Consider the following 25,947-nt stretch of genomic DNA (forward strand, 5'->3'; position numbering starts at 1 on the left):
CAAAATAGTTTACCTGGGACTTCGTGCCAAAGATTCCAATTTGAGATGTGAATTTGTTTAGTTTGTCTAATTACAGTTCAGAGAGTGACCAGAAAGTGTGATGAGGGCCATATCCTATATTCATGTGTTGGCAGACTGACAAGTGGACTATCTCAAGGCTCTGTATTTAGGCCACAGTTTTTCTCAATATATGGCTGATTGCATAGTTAACGATGCAGAGTGATGTCAACAGTGTAGGTTCAATTCATGCACTATGAAGCAACCTCTTCCCTTGCATGGTGGCCCTCAGGTTTAAGCCCACCACCAGTGGTCTCTGTTTAATAACAGAGAATCCCTGTGCTATGGTGGGGCTATGGCAAGTTTATCTTGACTAGCATTTCAGACTTCAAGGTGATACAAAGCTCAGCAGGATTGTGTGTCGTTAGGAAGTTTTTCAGGAGGATTTGGACAAGCTTCGTGATTGGTCAAGAGCATAACAGATGGAATATAATATCGAAAGAAAGGGAGGCTATCCACTTCGGAAGGAAGAACAGAGATGTAGAGTATTTCTCAAAGGGTGAGAAGTGAATAGTGTAGATGTACAAAGGGATCTAGATGTCCTTGATGATAGATTACTGCAGATTAACATGCAGATGCAGCAAGTTGTTAGTAAGCTTAATGGACTGTTGGTCTTTATTCAAGTATGGGAGTACTGAGGTCTTGCTTCAGTTGTATAAGACCTTGGTTACTCTTCAGCTGGATTACCTTATCTCCTTATCTTGGAAAGAGATTACTGCAGCAGAACAGGATGGTCTGAAATTTCACCATGATTGGATAATGTTACCCCAATCTCAAATCAATGCCTTTCCTTTTAGCAGTGCAAGCGGAGATGATGATGGTGACTGGACAATTGAAACTGCAGTCTCTGCCCTGACACAAGATAACACGGATTACATACTGTATGGGGCTAATTTCATCCAACACGAGTGTTATCAAAGACCTGATGCAAAGAAAGAGGTAACTCAGATCTCACCCTTTTCTAAAGTAAGGGTACAAGTTTGATGGGGTTCAAAAGGACTAAACTAAGTAAAAATAGTCCTGTTTCTACAAAACAATTTTTGTCTAACCTATCGGCTTGCTTTTAAAATGCATGCTTTCCAAAAGATTATTTTTGTTATTTACCCTTCGAGGTATCATTAGACCCTTGGGGCAGTGATGGAGATGGAGATAGTGTGGGAAGGTGGACTTCAGGTGGAAGATCAACAATGATCTTGTTGAATGGCAGAAAAACCTTGAAGGGCCGAATGTTCTTCTCTAGCTCATGTGACTCATGTTCTTAGCCAGTCTGATGGCCAGGTGACTCCACATCGACATCCTGCAGTTGTCCCTTTATTTCTGAGGAGGCATGGGTTCACATCCTGACACTACCACCATGTCGTGTTTGCTTTCACCTTGAGATTACAATCAGACATAAGGCTGAGTTTAACACACAAAGATCTGAGAAGTCATAGTTCATAAGAGACTGGAGGAACCACTGCCTTTAGAGAGAAATGAGCTCCTGTGGCTTGACTGGTACCATTCTGTGCTGAAAATGTGTTGCTGGTTAAAGCACAGCAGGTTAGGCAGCATCCAAGGAACAGGAAATTCGACGTTTCGGGCCAGAGCCCTTCATCCATTCCTGATGAAGGGCTCTGGCCCGAAATGTCGAATTTCCTGTTCCTTGGATGCTGCCTGACCTGCTGTGCTTTAACCAGCAACACATTTTCAGCTCTGATCTCCAGCATCTGCAGACCTCACTTTTTACTCAAAGATGGTACCATTCTGTATCAAACATAGCTGATCAGAAGACTCTCCCACTCTCAGCTCCTGCTACGGGCATGAGAGAACAAGTAATAACCATTTCAGATTACATCTGCCATCCTTACCTGGTCTGGCCGACATATGGCTTCAGACTCGCAGCAATGTGGTTGACTCTTAACTACCCTGTAAAATGGTTTGGCATGTCACTCAGTTCAAGGGCATTTTGGGATGGGGAACAATGGCTGACAATGCCAGTAAAGGCCACATCTCAGGAGAAAACTGTTCACTGACCTGTTTGGATGTGGCACGAACACACCTCTTGAAATTGTAGAGTCATAGAGGTGTGCAGCAGGGAAACAGACCCTTTGGTCCAACTTGTCCATGCTAACCAGGTATCCTAAATTGATTTAATCCCGTTTGCCAGCATTTGACCCACATCCCACTGAACCCTTTCTATTCATATACCCATCCAGATGCCTTTGAAATGTTGTGGAGATGCCGGTGTTGGACTGGAGTGGACAAAGTTAAAAATCATACAACACCAGGTCATAGTCCAACAGATTTATTTGGAAACAGGAGCTTTTGGAGCGCTGTTCCTTTATCAGCTACCTGAAGGAGCAGTGCTTCGAAAGCTAGTATTTCCAAATAAACCTGTTGGACTTGTAAATGTTGTAATTGTACCAGCCTCCACCACTTCCTCTGGCAGCTCATTCCATATACGCACACCTTCTGCCTGAAAAAGTTGTTCCTTAGGTCCCTTTTAAAACTTTCCTCTCTCACATTAAACTTATAGTCTCTAGGTTTTGACTCCCCCACCGCAGGGAAAAGACCTTGTCTATTTATCCTATCCATGCCCCTCGAGATTTTACAAACCTTGGTAAAGTGCCCTCTCAACATCCGTCGCTCCAAGGAAAACAGTCCCAGCCTATTCAGCCTCTCCCTTTAGCTCCAACCCTGGCAACATTCTTGTAAATCTTTTATGAACCCTTCCAAGTTTCACAACATCTTTCCTATAACAGGAAGAGCAGAAGTGCACGCAATATTCCAAAAATGGTCTAACCAATGTCCTGTACAGCCGCAACCTGACCTCCCACCTTCAATATTCAGTGCTCTGACCAATAAAGGACAGCATGCCAAACATCGCCTTCACTATCCTATCTACTTGCGACTCCATTTTCAAGGAGCTATGAGCCTGCACCCCAAGGTCCATTTGTCCGGCAACACTCCCCAGGACCTTACCATTAAGTGTGTAAGTCTTGCCCTGCTTTGCCTTTCCAAAATGCAACACCTCACTTTAATCTGACCAAGATCCTAGTGTACTCTGAGGTAACCTCCTTCGCTATCCACTATACCACCTCACAGAAACTGTCCTGCAATCCGTTGAAATTCTTTACCTATTCATTTTGTTTTGAGACTGCAGGTGGAAGTCTCAGTTGCCCCTTGGAAAGCAGAGAGGTGATCAGAAACCCTGGCGGCATATCTCCAAAGACTGAAATTACTCACTGCAGTGATGATTTTTTTCATTGCATTTGGGATTTTTTTAAATATGGGGACAGAATGCCAGCAACGACCTGCATTTACATAGAACTTTTAACCGAGTAAAAGTTTCCAAGGAGCTTTTAAGGAGTACAATCCTACAAAATCTGACACAGAACCACAGCTGAAGAGATAGCTGCAGGTAGACATTTTTAGGAAGATCTTAAATAAAGAGGCAGAGTGATGTCTGCAAATGTGCTGCAACTACCTGGGTCCTGAGTTCCAGAATTCCCTCCCAGTTTTCTTTCTTTCTTTCTTTTTCTCTCTCTCTCTCTCCTTATTTAACACCCTCTGTAAAAACTACCTCTCTGACCCAGTGATTGGTCACATGCTCTAGTATCTCATTACATAGCTCAGTGCCAATTTTTTTCATCCAATCAGGCAACTGTGGAGCATCTTAGAATGTTTCTCTATCATAAAGGTGCTACATAAATGCAAGCGATTATGCCCTGTAATGTCGTATAATATGAATCATTGCAGCTTGAACATTCTTGACTAACAAGATGTCTACTACTGTTCGTGCTGCTGAGTGTTTCAAAATAAAAATGCAAATTTTGTGCAGCTTTACGCTTTGGACGGGATTGGGAAACTGATTGCGTTGCTCAGCAGTGAGAATGTGGAGCTTCAGTCAGCAGCCTGCGGGGCAATCCGCAATGCAGTGTTTGAGGAGAATGACAGCAAGCTCGAAGTACAGAAACATAACGGAGTCCAGGAGCTGGTGCGGCTACTGGAACAAACCAAGGACATTGAGACAAAGAAGCAAGTCACTGGTGAGTCCATCCGACATTCGGTTTAAGTGGCCACAGCTCAAAGGGTGCACCGTCTCTCTCCAGTTCCACACTTCACAGACACAACATCAGTTAATGATTTACCCAGGTCCCAATATGACCAATCTTATTTTCTCAACATTAGACTTGAAATAGTTTTTTTCTAAATGAGACAAAATTATTGATTTATTAAAAAAAAACAGAATTACTCAATTAAGGTGTAAAACTGATTAACACACAACCTGTGATATGAAAACATGGATGTTTACCCTTCTAATAACCAAGCATACTCAGACACACAAGTGTATATAAACACACCCAAACACAATTTAAACACACAGACAACACGCACACAAATAAACACAAACACACACGTATGCACCCAAACACACATTTATTTACACATACATACACATACATTCAAGAATACAGACACACACAAACACACGTGTATGCATGTCTACTCACAAACACACATTCAGACACACAAACACATTTAAGCACAGATGCAGATATGTGCAAACGCACGCAATCATACACTGACATACAGACACATATCGCTCTTTGCAGAGACTGACTTTAGGGGAAAGATGTCTTGGTCAATGATGGTTTCTTCCCAAAGGGAAAATGGATAACAGGTGCTGTATTTACGTGGCTATCAGCATCACCAAACATAGGCTGTCATTTGCAGGATATGTGCAAATATAGTCTCCAAAAAAAGCAGTATCGCTGATTTTATTATCAAACAAAATTGGACATCAGGATTGTAAGGAGCATCTTCTGTAAGGAGAGAGTGCTGGAGAAATCTAGAATCATAGAATCCCTACAGTCCAGATAGAGGCCATTTGGCTCATCAAGACCTCTGAAGAGCATCCAACCCAGACCCAGGACCCCCACCCTATCCCAGTGACCCTGCATTAACCATGGCCCATCCACCTGACCTGTACATCTTTCGATTGTGGGAGGAAATCGGAGCACTCAGAGAGGAAACTCACGCAGACACGGGGGGGAATGTGCAAACTCCACATATAGAGTGACTTGAGGTTAGAATCTTGGAAGGGAGTCCGAGATTTTAGGTTTGGGCACTTGAAGGTACAGCTACGATGTGTTAACGATGTGCTGGAGGCCAGAATTAGAGGAACACAGAGATCTTGGAAGGATGTAGGGCTGAAAGTGGTCACACTAACGGGGAAGATGAGGCCATAGAGGGATTCGAAAACACGCATTGGGAATTTTAAGATCAAAGTGTTGCTCGACTGAGAGCCAATATAGGTCAGTGAGCACAAAGGGTGACACTGAATGGAATTTGATGTGAGTCAGGGAATGAACAATAAACGTTTGGATGACTTCATGAGGAGGACCTCATAGAGCAGCACGGTGGCACAGTGGTTAGCACTGCTGTTTCACAGCGCTAGAGGCCCTTGATTCAATTCCCGCCTCGGGCAACTGTCTGTGTGGAATTTGCACATTCTCCCCGTGTCTGCCCGGGTTTCCTATGGGTGCTTCGGTTTCCTCCCACAGTCCAAAAATGTGCAGGTCAAGTGAATTGGCCACGCTAAATTGTCCGTGGAGGGGTAAATGTAGGGGAATGGTCTGGGTGGGTTGCTGTTCGGAGGGTCGGTGTGGACTTGTTGGGCTGAAGGGCCTGTTTCTGCACTGTAAGTAATCTAATTTAATTAGATGTGGTAGACCAGCGATAACTGCACTGGAATGGCCTAGTTGCATAATCAAAAATAGGAATGCTTTTACCCGTGGAGACTTTAATCATTTTTGGGAAGCTGGGCAAGTCTGCTGAGAATTTTGTCTCACTTTAACGAACAAACCAGATCCCTTCAACCCACCCCGCCCCCACCCCCACCCCCCCCCCCGCCCCCAGATTGCCAGGATTTCACCATCTGACTCATGCTTTTCTCCTTGTTTTCCCCAAATGCCAGGTTTACTCTGGAACTTGTCTTCCAATGAACATCTGAAGGCTGACCTCATCAAGAAAACTTTAAAACCATTGACAACATCAATTATCATTCCATTCTCGGGCTGGCCAGACGGAGATGTAAAGAATTTTGACATAGACCCTGACATCTTCTACAACACCACTGGATGTTTGAGGTGAGCTCCCACAGGGTCCCAGGTGGATGCACGTGGTCTCAGAAAGCATGACCAGTGTCCAGCGTGGTTCACAGATGAGCGTTTATGACCATAAATCTCAACATTGTGGGTTCAAGATCCAAACGAGAGCTTCAAGCTCAAAATGCTTACAAAGACAGAAGTTGCTGAAAAAGCTCAGCAGGCTTTGCAGCATCTGTGGACACAAATCAGAGTTAACATTTTGTGTCGAGTGACCTTTCCTCAGCATGTCTGGCAGAATTGAGGAAGGGTCACTCAACCCAAAATGTTAACTCTGATTTCTCTCCACAGATGCTGCCAAACCTGCTGAGCTTCATCAGGAGTTCCTGATTTTGTTTCTGATTTACTGCATCCGCAGCTCCTTCGATTTTTATTTAAGCTCAAAATGCTGTCCTGTACTCCCAGAGCAGTGCTGAGAGAGTGCTGCAATGTCGAAGGGTCAGTACTGAGGGAGTGCCACACTGTCTGAAGGTCAGTGCTGAGGGAGTGCTGCACTGTCAGAGGGTCACTAATGAGGGGGTCCTGCATTGTCGGAGGGTCAGTGCTGAAAGAGGGCTGCACATTTGAAAGGTCAGTACTGAAGCAGTGTGGCACAGTTAGCAGGTCAGTACAGAGGTAGTGGCACTCTGTTGGTGGGTCAGTATTGAGTGAGTGCCACACTGTCGGAGCGCCAGGTCTGAGGGAGCACCACACTGTGTGATGTGCTTTTTCCAGTGAGACATTGAATCCTTGCTTGATGTGCCCTCTCAGGTGAAAGTATAGAAATTCCAAGGATCACTATTTTATAGCAAAGTTTGGGAATTCTCCCAGGTGTACAGGCCAGGATTTATCCCTAAGCAGAAAGTATCTGATTGTGTCACAATTGCTTTTCCTGGAATCTTGTGCTGTGTAAAGTGGTGACTGTGGTTTTCTACATGAAAGATTTTGTTTTATTTCTTGTAAAGTACTTTGAAGCGTCCTTAAACTATGAATGGTTCTGTAGAATTTTCTTTAGGTCAGACAGTATATGATTTATCCGCCCTGAGAAAACAAAGAGAAACATGTTTTCTTAATCCACATCAAGAACCTAACTAGGTGGCTCCCTCCACTTCTGGCTTTCATGAAAACGTTCGCCTCGAGACACCTTCTGCTTTCATTTTGCATTCTGCAATCTATTTTTTTAAAAAAGTGGTCAAAGGTGCAGAGCTATGATAAAAGGCAAACCTTTCATGTGGAGTGGTCTCAAAGTTGGCTTCCAGTTTCTGGCATGAAATATGAGAGGGCATGCCAACCACAACCTGTCAACCAAGCGCTGTATTTCTGTGCTATCAAAGGCTGGGAACTTTGTTGTATCGTTGAAAGTATAAGTGCAGCATGGAGCCCACCTTTTTTTAAAAAAAACTGCATTTATGTAGCACCATTTGCAGCCACTAGATGCCCCAAATCACTTTGTAGCCATCAACATATTTATGAATTGGAGCCAATGCATTAGTCTCACTGACAATATGTGCACAGATAGCTCCAACAAACAGCAATATGATTAATTCCACTCAATCAGTTAATAGCGGGTTAAACATCAGTCAGGACACCTCTTGAGTTTATCTTTGAAAGTGTGCTGCGGGACCTTCCACCCATCTGTCAGGACCTCAGTTTAACCTCTCATCTGAAAGACAATGCAGGACCCTGGAGTTGTCTGCCTTGATTTTTTTGGGCTCAATGCGGGACTTCAAAAAGAACAATCAACTGAGCCCTTGGCCTGCACACACCACCAGGTCAAATAGTACAGATCCCAGCAACCGGGGAATCCGGGCATCAGATGGTAGAAATAACACCAGAGGGAGTGACGAGAAGAGTTTATTTAACCAGCACATTGTGAGAGGGCAGTGGAAAATGGTTTCAACAACAAGTTTCAAAAGGAAATTGGATAAATATTTGAAAAGGGAAGAATTGATGAGTACTATGAGAGGGATGTTGCAGATGGAATTAACTGGACCATTTCACAGTTGCCTTTTCGGGCATTCTTGATGCAACAGCATTCAATAGTTTTTGTTGTAGGAAACAAAGGATTGCTAGAGCACGATTCCTACTTTACCTCAATACTCTTTCTGTGAACAGTGCTCCAAAAGCATTTGCTGCCCGTCTTGAACTGAGTGGTTTAGTCAGCCATTTTGGAGGGCACTTAAGAGTCTACCACATCACTCTGTATATCTGGTGTCGTATGAAGGCTGGACCAGGTGAGATTGGCAGATTACCTTCCCGAAAAGTGAAGCTGATGAAATTTTTGCAACAATTAACAATAGTTGTCATGCTTAGACCAGCTTTATGACTTGGTATTAAATTTCACCAGCTGGTATGATGGGAATTGAATCATTTTCTCAGTGTATTTAGCCTGGGTCTCTGGAAAACACAAATTCAGCGACATTACCTCTACATCACCACTTCCCCAATAACAAACACATAGAATATCAAGTGAAGTAATGTGATTTGTAGCAGATTTCAGCCAAAATATTGCTTGTGAAATGCTTAGGAATACTTCTGGGCAAATGGTCTTGAATTCACTAATAATCAGCTTCAAAGGGGGAGGCGCAGGGACAGTGGAACTAATTAGGCAAAGAACAAAGCTTGCACTGATCCATATCCTCTGTCTAAACCTATCACCTATTTTCTAAGGATCTATTTCCCTCTGCTCCTTACCCATTCATGTATCTGTCTAGATACATCTAAAATGACGCTATCGTACCCACCTCTTCCACCTCCACTGACAATGCGTTCCAGGCAACCACCACCCTCTGCATAAAGAACTTTCCATGCATATCTCCCCTAAACTTTTCCCCTCTCACTTTGAACTCGTGACCCCTTGTAATTGATTTCCCCTCTCTGGGAAAAAGTTTCTTGCTATCCACCCAGTCTAATCCTCTCATGATTTTGTAGACCTCAATCAGATTCCCCCCTCAACCTCCATCTTTCTAATGAAAATAATCCTAATCTACTCAACCTCTCTTCATAGCTAGTGCCCTCCATAACAGGCAACATCCTGGTGAACCTCCACTACACCCTCTCCAAAGCATCCACATCCTCTTGGTAATGTGGCAACCAGAACTGTCCATAATATTCCAAATGTGGCCGAGCCAAAGTCTTATACAACTGTAACATGACCTGCCAACTCTTGTACTCAAACCCCATCCAATGAAGGAAAGCATGCCATATGCCTTCTTGACCACTCTATCAACCCACAATGCCAACTTCAGGGAACAGTGGTCCTGAACACCCAGATCTCTCTGTACATCAATTTTCCCTCGGACTTTACTGTATAGTTCGCTCTCAAATTGGATCATCCAAAATGCATCACCTCGCATTTGCCCGGATTGAACTCCATCTGCCACTTCTCTGCCCAACTCTCCAATCTATCTATACTCTGCTGTATTCTCTAACACTATCTGCTACTCCACCAATCTTAGTGTCGTCTGCAAACTTGCTAATCAGACTAGCTACACCTTCCTCCAAATCATTTATGTATATAAATATTCTATCAAAAAGTCGCATGGGCATAATGGGCCAAACAGCCTCCTTTTATGCTGTGAAACTATGTGGGGAAGGAGGTTTTCAGTTTTCTGCCTGGCCACACAATGGAGACTGTAAATTGGCTGGCCAATTGTCTTAAGCTTTTGATTTCAATGAGATTCCAATGGGCTCCCCACTACAGTATTGAGAATTAGTGAGGAGTTGTTTATGTGCATAGAAGTTTCAGCTGGAAAATTCAGGCAAGTTTCCTTTACTTGCAAATGTTAAGGTTCCTGTTCCTGTTCCTGTTGATACATTTCAGCTGTTAACTGTTCATGCTCAGTAATCGCACAGTAGAGAACTCTTCATAATAAGCTGTGGGCAGAATCCTTTGTAACCACACCCTATGTGATGATGTGCTTCCTCATTTTATGGTCTGAAACTTCTAATTTTAAACATGTGCCTCCTTGTTTTAGACTCCCAGCAGAGGAAATGGTTTCTCTCAATCCGTCTTATCCAATCCCTTAATTATCTTAAATACATCAATTAGATCACCCTAAATTATCTACGTGCATCCTGTTATCATCCATTTAACTCTTTCAGCCCCACCACCATCTGGTGACTGTCTGCTGCCCCCTCTCCAGAACCACTGTCTCCTCCTTGTGGTGTGGTGACAAAGCCTAAACACAGCCACTCCAGGTGCAATCTGACCATTATTTTGCAATCCAACTGTAGGGTAGCTCCAACCCTTTCTTGCTGTATTAACTTGAATATAAAGACGCATGTCTTCCAGTGGTTTCAGTCTCAAGAAGGTATTAGTGTTCCTGCTGAAGTATCATGTACCCCTTCCGAACCATGCTAGGTTAGGTATAAGAAACAGCCGACATACAGCTTGCTCATGCCAACCATATTAAAAGACCATATGAAGCAGGAACAAAATTAGGCCATTCAGCCCATTGTATCTGAACTGCCATTCAGTCAGATCCTGGCTGATCTGATAATCCGCAGCTCCACTTTTCTGCCTTTTCCCCATTATCCTCCTTTCCTGATTAACAATCTATCTATCTCAGCCTTGAATATAACTTGATGACCCAGCCGCTACAGCCCTCTATGATTAAGAATTCTACAGATTCAGTATGTTCTGAGAGAGGGATGCCTCCTCACCTGTGTCTTAAATGGGTGATGCTTTAATCTGAGATTATGCTTTCTGGTTCTAGACTCTCCCAGAGGGGAAACATCCCAGCCAAGTCCGCTATGAATCTGCTATAGGCAATGAAATATTGGGGTTGACTGGCTTGTTAGCAAAGTACCTGTTACATGGAGAGACTGAAAAACTAGGCCATGTTCTCCTTCAAGCAGAGAGCAAGGTTGGAGGGAGCAGATCTGGAGGGATTTGATGGATGAATTCAAATTTGTGAACCGTTTGAACAGTGCAAATGGGACTTCTTTCCAAGCTAACAGAGAACTGTGGAAACTTTTTAGATAAAGGAAGCAAATGGTAATTCACTGCCTGAAAGAACAGTGAAAGCAGATTGGGTTGTAACTTCTGAATGAGAATTAAAATGATAATAAAGAAACTGCAGAACTGTGGGGAACAAGCAGGGACATGGGACTAATTGGGCAACAGCTCCTTCAGAGAGCCTGCACTGGAATGACAGGCTGCTTCAAAAAGACCATATGAAATAGGGACAGGAGAAGGCCGTTCAGCCCCTCAAGCCTGCTCTACCATTCAATAGGATCATGGCTGATCTGATATTCCTCACATTCTCTTTCCTGACTTTTCCCTGTAACCCTTCATCCATGACTGATCAAAAATACATCTATCCCAGCCTTAAATATACACAAGAACTCTGCCTCCACAGCTGTCTGTGTGAAGGAGTTCCAAAGACCTACAGCCCTCAGAGGAGAAATACCTCCCCATTTCAGTCTTAAATTCGGGCCCCTTTATGCTGAGACTACCTCCTCCAATAAGAGACTCTCTCTTATTATTGTTTACTGCTGGTAGGTTAAGTAGTGAGCCAATTAGCAGCAACCACTGGACAGAACAAGCCAGTGATTGGAGGAAGAAGGTGTGCAGGAGTAGAGTGGAGTCGCAAGACTTGAGAGGTGTGTGAGAGACAGAGGGTGGCAGAGTCAGAGAAAGGGGAGTGAGGAAAGCTGCGACGGTGAAAGAGACAGAAGAGGTCACTGTGGATGTTGTTAGGCTAGAGGGTTGGAGGATGGAAAACAGATAGAGGGCATGAGAGAGGGAGGATGTGGGGGTGGCTGGTGGAAATGGAGGTGAATTAAAGGTGGAAGGGAGACTAGAGGGAGTAAGAAGGCTGCAAGTGTAGGAGGAGTGGGCGGGAGGGAAAATGAAAACTGCAAGAGTCATAGAGTCCGACAGCACGGAGACAGGCCCTTTGGCCCAACTTGATCCATGCCGATCAAAACGTCCATCAATGCCAACCCAATTTCCCTGCACTCAGTCCTTATTCTACTAAATCTTTCCTGTTTGTGTATTTGTCCAAGTGCCTTTTAAATATTGTTAATGTACGCACCTCAACCAGTTCTGCAGGCAGCTCATTCCATATGCATGGAATATGCACCTCTGTGTTTTAAAAAAAAAGCTGCTCTTCAGGTTCCCTTTTATTCTTTCCCCTCTAACCTTAAACTGCTGCCTTTTCATCCTTGATTCCCCAACCTTGGGGAAAAAGACTGAGTGCATTCACCCTATCCATGCCTCACATGATCTTTTACATCTCGATAAGACCCCCCCCCCCGCCTCAGTCTCCTACGTTCTAAAGAAAAAAGTCCTAGCTTGTCCAACCTTTCCCTATAACTCAGACGCTTGAGTCCACGCAACATCCTTATAAATTTCTTTTGCACTCTTTCCAGTTTAATAGCATCCTTCCTGTAACGAGTTGACCAAAACTAAATTCAGTACTCCAAGTGTGGCCTCACCAATGTCCTGTATAACTGCAACATAACTTCCCAACTTCTATACTCAATGCTCTGACCGATGAAGACCAGTGTGCCAAAAGCCGCCTTCACTGCCCTGTCTACCTGTGACTCCACTTTCAGAGAACTGTGCTCCTCAACTCTAAGGTCCCTCGGTTCCACCACAATCCTTAAGGCCCTATCATTCATGATGAAATTTCTACCTTGACTTGACTTTTCAAGACCTCACGCTTTTCTATATTAAATTCCATTTGCCATTTCTTCAGTTCTTGCTGCAATTTATAATCACCTTCCTCACTGTCCACAACACCACCTATTTAAGTGTCGTCTGTAAACTTACTAATTATGCCTTATGCATTCTCATCCAAATCATTGATATAGAGAAGAAAGAGCAATGAGCCCAGCATTGAATCCATAGGCACTCCACTAGTCACAGGCCTCCAGTCTGACAAGCATCCTTTCACAATTACCATATGCTTCCTACCATCAAGCCAATTGTGTATCCAATTTGCCAACTCACCCTGGATTCTGTGTGATCTAACCTTCCAGAGCAGCCTATCATGTGCAACCTTATCAAAGGCATGACTGAAAGCCATATAGACTACATCTACTGCCCTGCCCTCATCAACCTTCCTGGTCACTTCATCAAAGAACTCCAACAAATCTTTGAGGCATGATCTCCCCTGCACTAAGCCATGCTAATCATTCTTAATCAAACCCTGTCTTTCCAAATTCCTGTATATCTTATCCCTCAGACTCTTCTCAAATAACTTACCCACTACATGTTAAGCTTACTGGTCTATAGTTCCTCGGACCTTTCTCTTGCAGCCCTTTTTGAATAAGGGTCACAACATTTACTATCCTCCAGTCTTCCGAGACCTTGCCTGTGGCTAACAGTGTTGCAAAAATATCAGCCAGGGACCCAGCAATTTGTTCTCAAGTGTCTTGCAGTGTTCTTGGATATACCTGGTCAGGATCACGAGATTTATCCACCTTCATACATCCTCATACATCCAACACCTCCTCTACTATGACATGGACTGTCCTCAAGACATAACCACTACCCGAAGTTCCCAAGTCTTTCATGTCTTTCTCCACAGTAAACACTGAGGATAAATATTCATTGAGGACCTCACCAATCCCCTGCAGTCCTACACATAGAGGGTAGATATTGTAATAAACATAGGACAGTTGTTAAATTAAAGCTGAGATTGAAATCAGAGATACCTTGAAATGGGTAGTAACTGGCTGGTTAAAATCGATCAGCTTTATGAATGTGCAATGGAAACACATTAGCTATGACCTCACCTGTCTGTGGAAGGTGGGCTTAGGGTGATGGCCTTATGTATGTAGACATGTCAGTCATTTTGAAAAAAACATTTGTTGTCACCTTCTGCCTGTTGTCTGTGCCAATTTAAATACCGTGGTGCCTGGGAAATCAGTGCTTTCCTGTGACTTGTGGCTCTAAATTTAATGGAGTAGTGACTGTTGAAGATAATAGAGTTCTTCTAATTTTGTTTCGGTTAGAGTTCAGATACCCCGTACATCAAATGCAGGAAGTGCTGCTACTACGTAACTGCATCAGTTAAAAATGAGTCCATGGGGAATGAAAAGGCATTAGCCTTGAAATCAAAAAGTACCTTCGAGAAAATCTCAAGCAGAGCCTGAGGAATAAAAACAAAATTGATACCTGTCCCAATTCTGAAGAATACAGAGGGGAGCATTAACGGTGATGGAATAAAGACCTAGAAATAGGAGAAGCACAAGGGCCAAAGATTTCTCCCTCTAGGTCAAACAGCTTTCATTGAATCGTGGGACCATTCGGGCCATCTTGCTTCTGGAATCTCTTTGTCTCTCTTCCCTGCAAATGTTTTCCTATTCAAGTATTTATGCAATTTGCTTTTGAAAGTTATGACTGACTTTCTTTCTATGTCATTTCAGGCAGTACATGGCAAACCAATTTGCTGCAATTAATCATTCTCATCGCCTCCCTGGTTCTTTTTCCAGTTATCTAACATCCTTGACCATTGGTTACTGACCCATCTGCCACCTAATGGAAATAATTTCTCTTTAATTAATTAAATACAAGGACAGCAGGTATATGGAAACACCACCATTTTCAGGATCCTCTCGAAGACACTGACTTTGGAAATATATTGCTGTTCCCTCAGTGTCATAGGAGTCAAAATCCTGGAGTTCCCCCCCACCTCATGGGAACAAATGCTGGTCCAGTCAACAAGCCCCACTCCCGTGAACCAATTTAAAAAAAAACTGTTCATAATTATAAATTGTTCTGAACACCTCTGTTAAATCTTCCTTTTTTATTCTTTGCTCTAAGAAGAACAATCCCAGCTGCTCTAAGTTCTCTCTGTCTTAAAGTAATACAAATGCTTTGCCCATGTGCTCAATGCTAAAGGTGTTGCAAAACAATCAGTCCTGCGTTCCCAAAGATCTGGCAGGTGAGACTCACACACTGCAAACACTTTTCTCATAATTTGTCCTCTAGCTACACCCCTGTCTCCCACCTTTAACTCTCTATTTGAGCTTTGCTAAATAGCAACTGACTGTATTCTCCCCGGCAACTGTTTGGTTGCTGACTCACAAGCCATGTTGAGACACGCTGATGATAAGGGCGAGTCACCAATACCTGACTGGCACTGAGCCCAAACTTAAACCAGCAGGGGAGGAGGGAGACAGTAAACACTGTACAAGAGAGGTGAAGCAGTCCCAGTCCCAGATCTTTATGGGTTTTCAGTACTTTTACCAAAGAACATCATCTTATGTCTGAATGGAACTCATTAGTTCAATATTCTAACTCCTTTAAAAACCATGCTCAAGTTAGTGGGCAAAGGAGTTCTGAACAAATATACTGGCCAGAGGACTTGTTGGCAAAATCATGGCGAGTTCTACAGCACTTGTAGACCGTCCAAAGGGAGAGATTCTCGGTGAGCTGTGAATCGTTACAATTTACTGGACAATATATGGCACCAGCCTCACTAAATTGGCAGCTCACCCCTCGACAAGTCTTGAAATTGCAACTGAATCATTCATTCAGCCCTCTGATAACATTAGGGCAGGTCTTATTCAGCGTAACAGCGTAAGGACCTTTTTGCTCTGCAATGCTGTTCCTGGTGCAATTTTCCCCCTCCTTGGAGGTGGCGAGGAAGGTGGTGAAAAGACCAAGGAAGTGGGCAAGTTGGCTCAGGAGTGGCACTTGCCCATTCTCTGTCACCTCAGCAACAAAGTGCTGGGTGAGAAAGTCCACAGAGACCAGGGGTCACCTTCTCAGCAATTAAAGCCCTTGAGTGTCCAATTCATGGTCATTGGACCAATAACCTGCCTCCCTTGTAGGTGAGAAAAGTGGTTTGTTTCCTAACTAGGAAGCCAGGGTGACCTTCCCACTAAATTGTGTAGGGGGTGGGGGCACTCTATGCTGTTAGCTGAGGCAATCAAGGACGACGGATGGTGAGGAAGAGGGTCACAGCTGAAAGCCACCCACTACTGCCCTTGTTTGTGCTCCCTCTGCCCACAAGACCCAGAGACAAGGGACTGACAACATCACGGTTGGATGATGATTGGGTAGGCCTCCAGTGCTGATCAACAGCTCCCAAAGATAGCCAGTCTCTATATGGCTGGCATTTCCTGGTAAGGTGGCACCATGCAAGGCAGTTGCAAACTGTCTTTGCTTGAGCACAGTTGGGAAACAAGAATCCCGGGAATCCTGCCGGCAGTAAGTGGGAGAATATGATGGATGGATGCCATAGAGTCTGGAAGAATTTATAATGATGGAGTTCTGGGAGAGTTCTGATGAAAACAGTTTGAAGAGAAAGTCACACTGGACTTAACATTAGCTCCCTCTCCACAAGTGCTGCCAGATCTGCTGAATTTCTCCAACACTTTCTGCGTTTCTTTCAGATTTCCAACATCTGCAGCATTTTGCTTTTATTTGACGTAGGGGAGGCAGTAAGAGAAAACTTGCTAGGCTCACAGAGAGAAACCTATATATGAAACTTGACACTCAACGAATTCCTGATAACATTCAGCCTGTCAACACTGTTTCTAACTCTGTAGGTGCTGCTGGACATGCGGGTTTTCTCAGCAATTTTTTTTTAATCGTTCTAAGCAGTAGTGATGAAGTTCAATGTGGTGAAGTAATTCATTTTGGCAGGGAAAAGTAATTCCCAACAAATTCAAACCTGGGCCTATCCCTTTAGGTAAATGACTGCTGGGTGCAGTGGGGCAAGAAGCCAGATTCTTGCCTTCTCTGAATTCACGCACAACACTCACTAATTCATGTATTTAAACCTGACACCGTAGCAAGGCTCTGGAGCATATGCAGCAATGAGCAACTCTTCCCAAGGGTGGGGACTTAATCTTAACATGAAAATCTGTCATTTTCTGCTTGATTAATTTCCCTCTGGCAAGACATTCATATTTCTAACATCGCCAGCAGATGAAAATATAGTACATGACTGTGAAAACTGAAAGTCTTTCTCAAGAAAGATTGAGATTACGAAGGGATTTGTTGATAGGGTAGATGTAAGATGATAAGGAACAATGTTATCCAGAGATACATCTTCATTTGATGTACTTACGCCCATCAGTGAATTATTTAAACATGTGGAAAAGGAAGAATCTCCACTCTATTACTGTTTGAACAGAGGCTGATGAAGTTATAGAATCATAGAATGACAGAATACTATGAGGATGTCTGCCCTTCTTACTAACGGTGCCCCAGTGATTGAATGTTCCTGGGTGTTTTGGGGTGAATTTGTCCTCAACTCTCATGTGTTTTGATGCTGGTGTGCAGCCAATGAGTTCAGGACTCTCTCGAGCACAGGCCCCGTGGATTAGCAGCATGTGCAATGCCTCTCTCCCAGGCCTAGGTGAAAGCTTTGCAGATTGTGTCAATGTGACTCTCACTTCCTTCTAAATGAAGGTAACGTGGCTTTGCCAACTTGGTAATGTTGGGGTCTGCCCCAGTGTAACAGAATTACATCTATTGGAAAAGTGGATATAGTTATTCACAAAGTAAACTACAGTTTACAGGAGTGACGGGTGATTACAATTTCGCGTCATAACCTGAAACATGTTTGTATTCAGGTTGAGTCATTATCAAATCACAGGAAAGTGAGGACACTTCAAGGCTCACGCACGAGAACACAATGATATTTCAACGATGAAGTTGTATTCCATCTCTCATTTATCACAATGAGACTAGTCACGGGGGAAGTCTGAGGCACGATAATTATGTCATGAGGCATTGGTTCAAATCCCACCATGGCACATTGTAAAATTTGAATTCAGTAAAATAATCAGTAATTAAAAGCTAGAGTAATAGAATAATCATTGTCAATTGTTGTAGAAACTCATTTGATTCATTCATGCCATTTAAGGAGGGAAATCTGCTGTCCTTTCCTGGTCTGGCCTACATGTGACTCCAAACCAACATCAACGTAGTTCAATTTAAAATTTCACCAGCTGCACTCAGATGGGGGAGGAGTGAACCAATGCCTACAGACCATTAGCCTGGGCCTGCAAATTAATATGTAGGTGACATTAAACTGCATTAATTGCTCCTTTCTTTTGGTCAAAAACTGAACAATCTTATCTGCTGAGCTACTCAAAGGGAACAAACACAAAAAATCACCACTGAATTATGTAGTTGTTTAAAAGTTCTCTTATTCATCACCATGGAAACATGAGTATAAATATTTCACAAGTATAATAGATAGACGCATCAGCTGTGTTGTAAACTTTGCACCTGACTCTCTGTTAAATATTAATCTAAATGGATTTGTTTTATGCCTTCACCTGCTAAAAACCTGGATTCTAGACACTAACATTTTCAGAAATTCTGCTAATCCTTAAACTGTAGAACTAAATTTGATTAAGAGATAGCAAAACAAAACAGTATCCAGATTCCAACTCCACCAGGCTACCCAGAACAGTTGCCAAACCCTGTAGGATATATTCCTGGAGTAAATTACATGACCACCTTTATTGACTCTGCTTCACCACCGCCCACCTCCTGCCATTGGATGACTGCTACATCAATCATCACAATGTTTTCCCCCCAAATGGTCATTTAACCCACCATCATTGTATCATTCAACTTCCACACATCTGATTGGACATTAAAGGCGGTATTCATCACCTGATTGGATGACTCCTGCCTCTTATTTCTCCACCACCAGTGCACTTTATATTACAAAAGTGCTCAAACAAATAAAAAGCAAAACTTGTTTTTATTGTCTCAGAAGATTTGCTTTCAGGTTTTACTGTTTTGCAAATTAATCTTCAGTCCCTGTAGACTCCAGACTAGTCCCGGAGGGTTAGTAACATGACAGGTGACAGATGTACCCTCACTCACTATGTGCATTCAGCTTGTAGTATGTCAGTTTGTTCCTTGTTTATTTAGCTTGGCTGTGAATGTTATCTCTCTACCGCAGGAAACATTCTGTAAAAGCTGCAGCAATGACATTGCCCATGGGGTCAAGCAAATTTAGTCCTAGATTATTCAAACCGTATCCTTCATCTGTCGGCACATCAACTCTGTTAGTTCTTCTCAGATCAGACTCCATTACCAGATGCAAGCTAATAACAATATGATGCCAAAATGTGGCTATCTGTGTGTCATACATTGGCCTTTGGTCACGTTGTTGAAAACCACCAAGATTCAGTTCTTTCAATAATAACATAAAGACTTTAAAAAATATAAGAGCCTTTTCCTCTGACTAAGCTATGGTGGTGTGTCGTAATAATCCAGAGGCTAATGCTTTGGAGACACAGTTTCAAATCCCACCATGGCAGTTGGAAGAATTTATTTCAACCCATGCAAAGCCAGTTTGATTGATGGTGACTATCACCTAAAACCTGCCAATAACCTTTTCAGGAAGGAAATCTTCCATCCTTACTCAATCTGACCTACGTCTCCAGAACTAAAGCAACACGGTTACTCTGAAATGGCCTACCAATCCATACAGTTGGAAATGAGCCAGAAATGCTGACCTGACCAGTAACACTAACAGACCATGACAGAAATAAGATCATTTGTATTGGGTTCTTTAACATGTGGATATAAAGCATCTTATGGATTGCAGTTATCCATTTGCTTTTTGATCACTTAGAATTGGAAATTGGTCGTCTGCATACATGTAACGTAGTTTTTTTTCTTAAAATGTACTTTGCTTTGTAAAATTTAGGAAAAAGAATTCAGAAGGCATGTCACCTTGAATATTACAGAATTTGCAATAAAATTCAGTGTCTCTGTGCAGAATAGTCTGCTTTATACAATTGTAATAACCTAAGTAATTCACTTACAATGTACAGTGGCCACCATGTAAAGTCTGATGTAATAATTGATCAGAATTGTAAAGAATTGAAGTTAGTTTGCATTGATTGCTGAGCTGCCACTGTCTCTCTCCACAGAAACCTGAGCTCAGCCAGTCCAGAGGGCCGAAAACAAATGAGAGAATGTGAGGGGCTGATTGATTCCCTTGTCCACTTCATTCAGTTCACCATTGCCAATAATCAAGAGGACGATAAGGTAAATCAAGGCTTTATGGTGTGATTCCTCCAAGCCCCTCCACTGGTGCTCATCCCTGGAACCAGCCCATACCCCATCCTGCTGTTCCTTCTGACCATTCCCTTTTGAACCATCGCAGACATGAGCTGTGAATTCCAGGAAATAAATAACCAGCAAAAACTGGCACAAACACCACTTCAAGCAAAAGGAATTGAACAAAAGAGTGTGAAGTGATGCATTTTGGAAAGAGAGAAAATATAAAACACTTCTAAAGGAGGTGAAAGAACAAAGAGCAAGGGTGATCCATTAGGTGCTGACACTGAGCTTGAAAAAGTAGTTGAAAAGGCACATTGGTTCAGAGTTTTATAAGTAACACTTTAAAATACAAAAATGAGGAAATTACAATGAAATAGAAACAGAAACTGCTGGAGAACATCAGCAAGTCTGGCAGCATCAGTGGAGAGTAGAATTGAGTTAACGTATTAAATCTAATGTGACAGTTCTTCAGATCTTTGCGCCATGAACAAATTTAGCAAAACACATCTTCTGTCACTTTATCTAAATTATGTAAATTACAAACAGTTGAGGTCCCAGCATCAGTCCTGTGCCAAACCAGTTGTTACATTTTGCCAAACCTGAAAAAGACCCATTTGCACTACAGTCTGCTTCCTGTTTGGCAACTATTCTTCGTTGAGAGCTGAAAATATGTTGCTGGTTAAAGCACAGCAGGTCAGGCAGCATCCAAGGAACAGGAAATTCGATGTTTCGGGCCAGAGCCCTTCATCAGGAATGAGGAGAGTGTGCCAGGCAGGCTAAGATAAAAGGTAGGGAGGAGGGACTTGGGGGAGGGGCGATGGAGATGTGACAGGTGGAAGGAGGTCAAGGTGAGGGTGATAGGCCGGAGTGGGGTGGGGGCGGAGAGGTCAGGAAGAAGATTGCAGGTTAGGAGGGCGGTGCTGAGTTCGAGGGAATCGACTGAGACAAGGTGGGGGGAGGGGAAATGAGGAAACTGGAGAAATCTGAGTTCATTCCTTGTGGTTGGAGGGTTCCCAGGTGGAAGATGCGGCGCTCTTCCTCCAATCGTCGTGTTGTTATGTTCTCGCAGTGGAGGAGTCCAAGGACCTGCATGTCCTCGGTGGAGTGGGAGGGAGAGTTAAAGTGTTGAGCCACGGGGTGGTTGGGTTGGTTGGTCCGGGCATCGCAGAGGTGTTCCCTGAAGCGTTCCGTAAGTAGGCGGCCCGTCTCCCCAATATAGAGGAGGCCACATTGGGTGCAGCGGATGCAATAGATGATGTGTGTGGAGGTGCAGGTGAATTTGTGGCGGATATGGAAGGATCCCTTGGGGCCTTGGAGAGAAGTAAGGGAGGAGGTGTGGGCGCAAGTTTTGCATTTCCTGCAGTTGCAGGGGAAGGTGCCGGGAGTGGAGGTTGGGTTGGTGGGGGGTGTGGACCTGACGAGGGAGTCACGAAGGGAGTGGTCTTTGCGGAACGCTGATAGGGGAGGGGAGGGAAATATATCCCTGGTGGTGGTGGAAATGACGGCAGATGATACGCTGTATACGGAGGTTGGTGGGGTGGTAGGTGAGAACCAGTGGGGTTCTGTCTTGGTGGCGGTTGGAGGGGCGGGGCTCAAGGGCGGAGGAGCGGGAAGTGGAGGAGATGCGGTGGAGGGCATCGTTGATCATGTCTGGGGGGAATCTGCGGTCCTTGAAGAAGGAGGCCATCTGGGCTGTACGGTATTGGAACTCGTCCTCCTGGGAGCAGATGGAACTATTCTTCATTGCATGCCAATATGTGACCTCGTTCACCATGAATTTTTATTTTCCACAATAACCTTTGATGTCATACCTAATCAAATACCTTCTGGAAATTTAGGTCCATACATCCACCAAATTCCCCTTCTACAGCATGCATTTCTTCCTCAAATCACTTCACCAGATTGTTGGAAATTATTTTCTTTTCACTAAAACATGTTGACTTTGCCTGATTGCCTTGAAAAACCTGCTAAACATCTTTCATAAGAACTTTGAACCTTTTTTCCTCTGGCAGATATTAGGCTAACTAGACACGAGTCAAGAGTGTGGTGCTGGAAAAGCGCAGCTCCTGCTCCTTGGATGCTGCCTGACCGGCTGTGCTTTTCCAGCACCACACTCTCGACCCCTACTTCAATCTGTCCTGTTGCCTCCATCTTCCATGCAGACTGGAACAACCCCACCAGTGAGCTCCCTTCAAACCATACACCATCCTGACTGGTACCATATCGCACACCATTCCTTCACTGTAGCTGGGTTCAAATCCTTGAAACCCCTCCCTAACAAGAGTGTGGGTGTCTGCACGCCACATCAACTGCATCAATACAAGAATGCAGCTCACCAACACCTTCTCCAAGGGAATTGGGAAATGGGCTTTAAATGTTGGCCCTGCCAATCCCCTGAAAGAATGCTTTTTTTATAAAAAAAGACAGTCCTTCCAATCGCCCCTTGAGGTAGCCAGCTGTGGTCTAAGGCTTGAGTGTCTAGTTCTGAGGAGTTGAATTCTCTAGCAATCAGTTCTGACTGTGACAGGTTGGAATAAGTCTCGTTGCTCTCTCCTCAGTCAACAGAGAACTGCATGTGCATCTTACATAACCTGTCTTTCCAACTGGAGAGTGAGCTACCAAGTGCCTACTGTGAGAATCTGGCCTGGAAAAATGCTGCCTCATCACAGAAGAAGTCAGGAGGGTGCTTTGGAGCACGAAGTTCACGGCTGAAGGAGGTAGGTGCTGACAATCTACCTCGCCTAGGGCTCAACACTATATCAAAGCAAAATCAACCCTGAGGAACAATTACACATGCAGAAATCTCTTAATGTTTAATTTCAGGAAAATATAACTGTGAGGAGCGTTGGATTAAATCAGCCAGGCTTGATTGTGAAAATATAAATGACCTTTGTGTCACTTCTTCCAGAAACTCAGTCCCAACGTCCTTTACAACCGATGAATTACTTCAGTGTAATCACTGGGTGTAATGTAGGAAAAACAAGATCCAGAAAGGAAAGAGTTAATGACCAAATAATCTGTTTTAGTTTTATTGGTTACCAAATGAACGTTAACCCCAGTACACCAGAACTGATAGGATCATCCAGAAATTGGAAATTTCAGATAAATCAGATCAAACAGGCATAGACCTCCTTCTGTGTACAATTGTACCAGTAAATACTGAGCCTTCTGAGGTGATGTTCATCCTTGATTCGATTTGATTTATTATTGTTACATGTCCGAGATATAGTGAAAAGTATTGTTTTGTGTGCTTTCCAGGCAAATCATACCTTTCATTTAAACTAACTCCGCCGGGGCATGGGAACCTGGACTGTAGCTTTAGGGTACAGGACCTTGAGTGTAGGGAGGTTATGAATAATGCAGCGATCTCGAAGGAGGGTGCCTGTAAACAGAAGGGTGGATTGAAGTGTGTATACTTCAATGCCAGAAGTATAAGAAATAAGGTAGGTGAACTTGCAGCGTGGGTTGGTACCTGGGACTTCGATGTTGTGGCCATTACAGAGACGTGGGTAGAACAGGGACAAGAATGGCTGTTGCACGTTCCAGGGTTTAAATGTTTTAGTAGGATCAGACATGGGGGTAAAAAAGGGGGAGGTGTGGCATTACTTGTCAAAGATAGTATTACAGCAGTGGAATGGACGATGGAAGAGGACTTGCCATCTGAGGTAGTTTGGGTTGAGGTTAGAAATAGGAAAGGTGAGGTCACCCTGTTAGGTGTTTTCTACAGGCCTCCTAATAGTCCTAGAGAAGTAGAGGATAATATTGCGAAGATGATTCAGGAAAAGAGTGAAGGTAGCAGGGTGGTTGTTATGGGGGACTTTAACTTCCCAGATATTGACTGGGAGAGCTATAGCTCGAGTTCATTAGATGGGTCGGTGTTTGTCCAATGTGTGCAGGAGGGTTTCCTGACACAATATGTAGACAGGCCAACAAGAGGTGAGGCTATACTGGATTTGGTTCTAGGTAATGAACCAGGCCAGGTGTTAGACTTGGAGGTAGGTGAGCACTTCGGGGACAGTGACCACAACTCGGTGACTTTTACTTTAGTGATGGAGAGGGATAAGTGTGCACCGCAGGGCAAGAGTTATAGCTGGGGGCAGGGAAATTATGATGCAGTGAGGCATGACTTAGGATGTGCGGATTGGAAAAACAGGCTTCAAGAGAAGAACACTAATGAGATGTGGGGATTGTTCAAGGAGCAGCTACTACGTGTCCTCGATAAGTATGTACCAGTCAGGCATGGTGTAAAGGGCCTTGTGAGGCAGCTGTGGTTTAGTAAGGAATTGGAATCCCTTGTGAAAGGGAAGAGGGCGGCATACGTAAAGATGAGGCGTGAAGGTTCAGTTGGGGCGATAGAGAGTTATAAGGTAGCCAGGAAGGATCTAAAGAGAGAGCTAAGAGAAGCGAGAAGGGGACATGAAAAGTCTTTAGCTGGTAGGATTAGGGAAAACCCAAAGGCTTTCTATAGGTATGTCAGGAATAAAAGGATGACTAGGGTAGGTATCGGTCCAGTCAAGGATAGTAGTGGGAAGTTGTGTGTGGAGGCGGAGGAGATTGGAGAGACACTAAATCAATACTTTTCATCAGTATTCACTCAGGAACAGGACACTGTTGCTGATGTGAATATGGAGTCACAAATGATTAGAATGGATGGCCTGGAAATATGCAGGGAAGAGGTCTGGGAATATTGGAGAGGATGAAAATAGATAAGTCTCCTGGGCCTGATGGCATTTACCCTAGGATCCTATGGGAAGCTAGGGAGGAGATAGCAGAGCCATTGGCCTGGATTTTTATGTCGTCATTGTCAACGGGAATAGTACCAGAGGACTGGAGGATAGCGAATGTGGTCCCCTTGTTCAAGAAAGGGAGTAGGGATAGCCCTAGTAACTATAGGCCAGTGAGTCTGACTTCAGTGGTGGGCAAAGTCTTAGAGAGAATGGTAAGGGATAAGATTTATGAACATCTGGATAGGAATAACGTGATCAAGGATAGCCAGCATGGTTTTGTGAAGGGCAGGTCGTGCCTCACAAACCTTATTGAGTTCTTTGAGAAGGTGACTAAGGAAATGGACGAGGGTAAAGCAGTAGATGTTGTGTATATGGATTTTAGTAAGGCCTTCGATAAGGTTCCCCATGGTAGGCTAATGCTAAAACTTCGGAGGTATGGCATTGAGGATACATTAGAGGTTTGGATTAGGAATTGGCTGGCTGGAAGGAGACAGAGGGTAGTAGTTGATGGACTATGTTCATCTTGGAGTGCAGTTACTAGTGATGTACCACAAGGATCTGTTTTGGGACCATTGCTTTTTGTTATCTTTATAAATGATCTAGAGCAAGGGCTTGAAAGCTGGGTAAGCAAGTTTGCGGATGACACAAAAGTCGGTGGAGTTGTGGATAGTGAGGAAGGAAGTGGTAGGTTACAGCGGGATATAGATAAGTTGCAGAGCTGGGCAGAAATGTGGCAAATGGAATTCAATGTAGCTAAGTGTGAAGTCATTCACTTTGGTAGGAGTAACAAGAAGATGGATTACTGGGCTAATGGTAGGCTACTTGGTAGTGTGGATGAGCAGAGGGATCTTGGTGTCCATGTACACAGATCTCTGAAAGTTGCCACCCAGGTAAATAGTGCTGTGAGGAAGGCATATGGTGTACTGGGCTTTATTGGTAGAGGAATTGAGTTCCGGAGTCCTGAGGTCATGTTGCAACTGTATAAGACTCTGGTGCGGCCTCATCTGGAGTATTGTGTGCAGTTTTGGTC

The 25,947-nt window shown here is 43.7% G+C and overlaps 1 protein-coding gene across 2 annotated transcripts in view; it reads left to right on the forward strand.

Moving 5' to 3' along the window:
• The window catches only part of LOC132824888 (plakophilin-2-like), a 56,610-nt gene that overhangs the window by 20,549 nt on the left and 10,114 nt on the right, over window positions 1–25,947 (forward strand). For both annotated transcript variants that reach the window (XM_060839728.1, XM_060839729.1), the window contains exons 4-8: window positions 855–996; window positions 3,878–4,085; window positions 6,017–6,188; window positions 20,058–20,175; window positions 22,749–22,907. In XM_060839728.1, the coding sequence (XP_060695711.1) occupies window positions 855–996; window positions 3,878–4,085; window positions 6,017–6,188; window positions 20,058–20,175; window positions 22,749–22,907 (799 nt within the window). The remainder of the gene's footprint in view (window positions 1–854; window positions 997–3,877; window positions 4,086–6,016; window positions 6,189–20,057; window positions 20,176–22,748; window positions 22,908–25,947) is intronic.

Source organism: Hemiscyllium ocellatum, chromosome 19, assembly GCF_020745735.1.
Source record: "Hemiscyllium ocellatum isolate sHemOce1 chromosome 19, sHemOce1.pat.X.cur, whole genome shotgun sequence".
Taxonomy (NCBI): domain Eukaryota; kingdom Metazoa; phylum Chordata; class Chondrichthyes; order Orectolobiformes; family Hemiscylliidae; genus Hemiscyllium; species Hemiscyllium ocellatum.